Raw genomic sequence first — 7,500 nt, 5'->3', positions numbered from 1 at the left:
TGTCTTCCAATTTACCAACATGGAGAGAACATCGAATAACCAATGAAATGTTATATAATGCAAATTGTTTAAATGATTATTAGGAGATAAAAACGCACTACATTATATTAATTTTCCTGGATGAGACAAACTTCATTGCTTTTAAAGTGACCAGAGGCCAATGTGCCCTCTCGGGTTATCAAGACCCCAGGTGTCACTGTCAGTTCATTATGTGATTAGAGATCAGCAAGTAGTGTTTAACATTGAAAAGACATGGCCAATTGTTTTTGCAAGCTGTTATTTTAACCTGTAAAAAACTTGCACCTCAGAGCACCTGAGATTTGTATAAACGTGTGAACAACCAAAAAACAATTGTTGTTATGATAGAATACCTATTGCTTAATTAGCCATGGCTGCCTACATTAATGGTTCTGGATGCGTTACACAGGTGGCCATTGACTAAATGGTTGGTGTTCAAATAAAATGGAAGGAAACAACCAAAAGCGGTCGTTATGAGTATGTGGCTGCTCTGTTCAGGTGGTCGTAAACACAGGTTTCATTGTGTTATTCTCCACCTGGCCAAGTTTATTTCCACCTCTCTGGAACTCAGATCCATCAAAGGTAGCTTTCTCACAGTTCCACCTGCTGGCTTTAAGGAACAAGGTTTTCTTGAAATTCTTGTAATATCAGGTCATTGTCATGTGTGCATCTCTCCTCGACAACACGCAACAGCCCGATGGTCAACATTAAACTCACGAGAGCAGCCTTCACCTCATTGCCGTCTCTGGTTTCTTTGTTTGTAAAACTCCTTAATCCCAAGTTATTTTTTTTTCAACAGTTTCGTATATTCGGGAAATGTCTCACCTGTCACTAATAATGTTTCGTGAGGCCGAAGACTCGGAGTAACCAATCTGGCGATAAGTAACTCAGGACAAACAGTGAATCGAATTTCTTCTTGCAGCAGTCCCCCTCCCAGTACTCCACCACCAACGTGGCGGTTCGCAAAGTCCACCTGTAGAGAAAAGCGTCAAAGAAGATACTAACTGGTCTTAAATGTCAATGCACCAGAGTTAAGACTCAAACAATGTCTCTGGAGTTTTAAAGGAAATGTAGTTTTAAGAAAAATAAATAAAAGTGATGTCTACTTGGGGTGTGCCATGCGGTGTGGAAAGGGTGTGGTGTATGGGCAGTGCAGTGTACCGTGCGGCACAGCGCAATGTCGAGTGTTGAGCGTGGTGAGGCATGGGGTGCGTGCGATGTGGCGTAATGTACCTTTTATCACAAAATACACGACATGACCAAAAGTATGTGGACACCTGCTCATCCAACATCTCATTGCAAAAATATGGGCATTGATATGGAGTTGGTCCCCCTTTGCTGCTATAACAGCCTCCACTCTTTTGGGAAGGCTTTCCACTAGATGTTGGAACATTGTTGCGGGGATTTACTTCCATTCAGCTGCAAGAGCATGAAAGAGACCGGGTACTGACGTTGGGCGATTGGGTGTGACTCGCAGTCAGCATTCCAATTCATCCCAAAGGTGTTCGACTGGGTTGAGGCCAGAGCTCTGTGCAGGCTAGTCAAGTTCTTCCACACCAATCTGGACAAACCATTTCTGTATGGACCTCGCTTTGTGCATGGTAGCATTGTCATGCTGAAACGGGAAAGGGCCTTCCCCAAACTGTTGTCACAAAGTTAGAAACACAGAATCGTCTGGAATGTCATTGTATGCTGCAACGTAAAGATTTCCCTTCACTAGAATGAAGGGGCCTAGCCCGAACCATGAAAAACAGCCCCAGACCATTATTCCTCCTCCACCAAACTTTACAGTTGGCACTATGCATTCGGGCATGTAGCATTTTCCTGGCATCCACCAAACACAGATTTGTCCATCGGACTGCCAGACGGTGAAGATTGATTCATCACTCCAGAGAACGTGTTTCCACTGCTCCAGTCAAATGGCGGTGAGCTTTACACCACTCCAGCCAACGCTTGGCATTGTGCATGGTGATCTTAGGCTTGTGTGTGGCTGTTCCACCATGGAAACCCATTACATGAAGCTCTCGACGAACAGTGCTTGTGCTGACGTTGCTTCCAGAGTAAGTTTAGAACTCGGTAGTGAGTGTTGCAATCAATGACAGAGATTTTTCCACGCTACGTGCTTCAGCATTCGGTGGTCCTGTTTTGTGAGCTTGTGTGGCCTACCACTTTGCGGCTGAGCTGTTGTTGCTCCTAAACATTTCCACTTCACAGTAACAGTGCTTACAGTTGACTGGGGTAGCTATAGCAGGACAGAAATTTGATGAACTGACTTGTTGTAAAGGTGGCATCCTATGACGGTGCCACGTTGAAAGTCACTTGAGCTCTTCAGTACGGCCAATTCTACTGCCAATGTTTATCTATGGAGATTGCATGGCTGTGTGCTTCATTTTATACGCCTGTCAGCAATGGGTGTGGCTGAAATAGCCGAATCTACCAATTAGAAGGGGTGTCCTCATACTTTTGGCCATGTTGTGTATAAATAGGTGGTTTTGAACAAGAAAGTAATGATAATTACAAAATGAATCATTAAATGAAAAAAAGAACCAAAATGAATCATTAAATGAAAAAAAGAACGAAAATGAATCATTAAATGAAAAAAGAACCAAAATGAATCATTAAATGAAAAGAAAAAAAAGGTAGACTCAAAGGAAGCAAATTCAAGGCATTAGCATTATGTGTGAATCTTTCATCAAACTCCGTGCACTCCACCATTTCCTAATTTCCCACTCGAACACAAGCAATAAAAATCATAATACCCCAGAGACATTTACTTTCCCTAACCTTTCATTAAACTCTTATTATTAGCTTGCTCTGATATTCTTTCCTATATTTAATGCAAACTGTGTGACAATGTCGACCCATCTTTGATTTTCCTCCAATACGAACATCCAACCGAGCTCAAAGAACTACATGTATCATTTATTGTTTGTAAAATTCAAAAGAGGAGGTCAGCCATGAAAGCATCAGGCAAAAGAGCAATAATGAGAAATGAAACAGTACTTGCAGTAACCCAAGTCCATCATCCTCAATGCGACCTTGACAGGAGATGTAAAGGTCAGGGAGGATATCTGTAAGGCTGAGACACACACACACACACACACACACACACACACACACACACACACACACACACACACACACACACACACACACACACACACACACACACACACATTAAAAGAGACAAGCTCAATGGGCCGAAGACGCCAAGGCAGATGTATTTGTAGAGAGGACCGTAATAAACCACTACTCAAAGAAGTGATGTGCAATGATATTTATGAGTGACTAGTTGAGGACATCTGTGCTGGCCTTGGTACTGTTGTCAGCAATGTGTAACACCTGACAATTTGCACCGACTACTTGGTCAATTACAGCCTAAAAGAGCACAGAAATATGCTCCATTCAGAATGGAAAGAGAGTTATTTAAAATAAAAATATACATATTTTAAGATCAAGGTAGTTTGGCTTTTCCACGTCAAAGAACAATGAACACAGACAACCATAAAACAAGCAGTCATAGAGTGGGACTTACGAAATCGTAAACTTGACCTCTGACCTTGTCTAATCAAAGCTGTCTCTCGAGAAGGTAGCGACGCAAACCAGAAGTTTCTACGATGATTCTGCACCAAACCTCTCATAAAACATCCGATTTTTACCAGAATTTTGACAACCCAGTGTTAAGCATACTTTACCGTTAACAAAACTGAAGACAGGATTGAAATTGACTTTAAAATGAGCGCGTAATGCCGTGTGTTACAATCCCCCTCATTAGCATAATCTTCAGTGAAGCCTCAGACACGACACCTGCCATAAATCTCATAAAACATCAGATTTTTACCAGAATTTCGACAACCGAGTGCTAAGCATACTTAACCGTTACCAAAAGTGAAAACAGAATTGCGATCCGAGTTAAAACAAACTCGTAATGTCGACAGTTTTTGTCAGGTCAGGTCAGGTCAGGTTCGATCTGTGACCTGCTACAGGTACCATGTAAACCTGTACTAACCTGTTCCATGGTCGGGTTGTCGGCGACTAAACCGTCTCCCCCACCAGGTTTTCTGGTGAGTAGGGTGTTTGGATATGGACACCCAGCAGGATTAAAAACAAAACCTGTCAAAGGGCGGAGGAGCTCCTTGTGAGCCAACGGCCATCCATATCCAGTGCCCAACTGTGTCTGCGGACGTCCTCCTGCAGTTGGGTCACTTCTTATTAGGAGGTTGGTGGCAGGATTTGCACTCCGGCCACCGTAAAACCCTTCATTCCGCAAAACGCAAAAACGCAAAAAAATCTGAAAACCCACTCCGTGGGAGTACCTCCTGTGCAGCTTCCCTTCGCAGGGCAGCTCACCGGATGACGGGATTGGGGCAAAGCCTTCGGGACCCCCAATCTTTGATAGGAGGGAAACCACGGGGTAACATCCCTGGGTCAGATTGCGGGAGAGTGTGTCGGAGTGGTGCTGAGGTGTCGTCCACCAGACGGCGGTCTCCTTGGGTTAACCTGAGGCGGTCCCTTCGGGTGGGTGCCTGGAATGTCCTATCCCTAAGAGAGGATGATCACCTGTCTCTGTTATCATCTGAGCTCAAGCGTTTGGACATCGGGATTGCAGCTCTCTCTGAGGTTCGGAGACCGGATTGCGGCGAGATAATGGTGGGTGGTTACACCTACTATTGGTCTGGTCGCTCTGATGGTTACCATACCCAAGGAGTTGCTGTAGCTGTGTCCAATAAGCTGACCCCAATGATAATTGAGGTAACACCGGTCAACGAGCGTATTATGAGATTAAGGATTCGTCACTCCTTAGGTGTCATTTCCCTGGTCTCTGTTTATGCTCCGACTGAGGCGAGTGATCTCACCGTGAAGGATGCATTCCACGCCACACTCGAGTCTGTGGTTGATCAGTGCCCCAGACGAGATACACTTCTAGTCTTGGGGGATTTCAATGCATCGACTGGAACTGATAGGGACAGTTATGAGGTGTGTGTTGGTCCCCATGGGTCAGGAACTATGAACCAGAATGGCACTAAGTTCCTTGACTTTGCAAGAAGTCATGGACTTAGGGTGGCTGGTTCATGGTTTCAGCGCCCACAAGCTCATCGCTGGACTTGGTATTCCAACGCTGGCGGTGTGGCAAAGGAGATTTACCATGTCCTCATTGACGGTCATTGGAGGATGATCCAGAACTGCAGGGTCTACCGGAGTGCTCAGTTCCTCAATACTGATCACAGGCTTGTTGTAGCAACTCTAAAGCTGCACCTTAAATCCTGGAGAATGGCACCATCCCAGCCGAGGCTGGATGTTGCCAAGCTCAGGGATGAGAGAGTAGCTGAGGAGTTTGCGAACAGGCTGAGTGGACACTTGGGGGGTCTGGGTACTTTGGGGGGTCCTGAAGAGTTGTGGAGCGCCTTCAAGACCACCATCCTTGATGTTGCCGGTGGATGCCTTGGAGCTCACCGTAGGGCAAAGAAGAATTTTGTCTCTCAAGGGACACTGGATACCATTGACCAGAGTCGCAGGGCCAGGCTGAATGGCAGAGCTGAGCTGTTCAGGGAGCTGAGACGTAAAACTGTACGTGCACTGAGGGTGGACAAGGAGGCCTATGTGCGAGGAATCTGTGAGGGGGTAGAGCATCACCTGTGGACAGGTGATTCTCGTCCCGCTTACAGGGGAATTCGCGCATTACGTTCATCCAAGCCCATCCCTCGGAGCACTACAGTTCGAGCAGAGAGTGGTAGGCTCTTGACAGAGGAGTCTGAAGTGAAGGCCCGCTGGGCCGGTTACTTTGAGCGGTTGTACCAGGCTGATCCCCCAACTGTCGAGTTGGACGTCAAGGGTGTTACAATCCCTGTTGCTGACCCTCGAATCAACTGTGGTCCACCTACGCTTGTGGAAACACGGGCTGCGGTGAACCAGTTGAAACGGGGCAAAGCTCCAGGGATCTGTGGCATCCATGCCGAACTTCTCAAGGCTGGTGGGAATGCTGCACTCGTGTCGTTGCATGCAGTTTTGTGCTCTGCCTGGAACACAGGCATCATCCCAACTGACTGGAAGAGGGGCCTTGTTGTCCCTCTCTGGAAAGGGAAGGGTGATCGCCAAGACTGCAACAACTACCGAGGGGTGACGCTGCTCTCAGTGCCGGGCAAGGTCTTTGCTCGGATAATTCTCGATAGGGTTCGCCACCATCTGCTTGAGCACCAGCGTCCAGAGCAGTCAGGCTTTACACCAAAGAGGTCAACGATTGACCGTATCCTTGCACTTCGTGTCCTCACCGAACGCAGACGAGAGTTTCGGCAGGGGCTGCTTGCAGCCTATGTTGATCTCTGTAAAGCGTTCGATTCAGTGAATCGGGATGTCCTCTGGAGGATTCTTGGTCTTCGTGGGGTGCCACCAAAACTGATCGATCTGATGTCTGAACTCTACTCTGGTACTGAGAGTGCTGTGAAGTGTGGTGGTACCATCTCTGACTTATTTCCAGTTGTTACTGGAGTTCGTCAGGGATGTGTACTTGCCCCCACACTTTTCAGCACTTGTATGGACTGGATTCTAGGGAGGATGTCGGAGAGATCAAGTTGCGGTGCGTCATTTGGGAATGTCAAGATCTCGGACCTTGACTTTGCAGATGATGCAGTCATCTTTGCGGAGACTTTAGACATCCTCTTGGGGGCCCTCGAGGTGCTGAATGAGGAGTCGGAGCCGTTGGGATTACGGGTTTCTTGGGTCAAAACTAAGATCCAGGCTTTCGGTGACATCTTGGATGCTGCTGTCCTGTCTGTGTCTGTTTGTGGTGAGGATGTTGAGGTCATGGAGAGATTCACTTACCTTGGCAGTGATATTCATGTCTCTGCTGGCTGCGAGTCAGAGGTCAATAGACGTCTGGGTCGAGCCTGGGGAGTCATGGATTCACTGGATCATGCGGTGTGGCGCTGCCAGTACCTGTGCGGGAGGACGAAAGTCCGAGTCTTCAGGTCCTTGGTACTTCCAGTCTTGCTCTATGGGTGCGAGACTTGGACTCTGACCAAGGATCTGAGACGGAGACTTAATTCCTTTGGTGCCAGGTCTCTTCGGAGAATCCTTGGCTATCGCTGGTCGGATTTTGTGTCCAACGAGCGGTTGCTGAGAGAGACTCGGATGAGATTTGTTACCTGCATAGTCCGTGAGCGTCAGTTGCGGCTGTATGGACATGTGGCTCGTTTTCCTGACTCTGATCCTGCTCACCAGATTCTCTCAGCGAGGGAGTCTCATGAGTGGAGGAGGCCAGTGGGTCGACCACGTGCCTCGTGGTTGCAACAGGTTGACCATCATCTCAAGGAGATGGGGATGGGCCTGGCATCTGCCTGGGGGATGGCCAGACGGAGGCCCCTGGAGTACCGGCGGAAAGTGGACGCAGTGACGTGCTGTTCTGGCACATGCTCCCATACCTGACCTGACCCTGACCTGTAATGTCGACTGAAGCAAAAATCTCCATTTCTCCATGCAATTATT

General features: G+C 47.3%; 1 protein-coding gene across 5 annotated transcripts in view; it reads right to left on the bottom strand.

The window, feature by feature from the left end:
- Positions 1-7,500, bottom strand: part of PARG (poly(ADP-ribose) glycohydrolase) — a 183,125-nt gene that overhangs the window by 39,010 nt on the left and 136,615 nt on the right. For all 5 annotated transcript variants that reach the window (XM_085849416.1, XM_085849420.1, XM_085849417.1 and 2 more), the window contains 2 exons: positions 3,022-3,097; positions 844-991 (listed from right to left, as the gene is read on the bottom strand). In XM_085849416.1, coding sequence (XP_085705542.1) covers positions 844-991; positions 3,022-3,097 — 224 coding nt within the window. The remainder of the gene's footprint in view (positions 1-843; positions 992-3,021; positions 3,098-7,500) is intronic.

The sequence above is a fragment of the Eptatretus burgeri genome, chromosome 12, assembly GCF_056783735.1.
Source record: "Eptatretus burgeri isolate ZD-2024b chromosome 12, Ebu_testis_v1, whole genome shotgun sequence".
NCBI classification, from domain to species: Eukaryota; Metazoa; Chordata; class Myxini; order Myxiniformes; family Myxinidae; genus Eptatretus; species Eptatretus burgeri.
The sequence above is the reverse complement of the archived record's forward strand: the minus strand, read 5'-3'. Positions and strand labels throughout refer to the sequence as shown.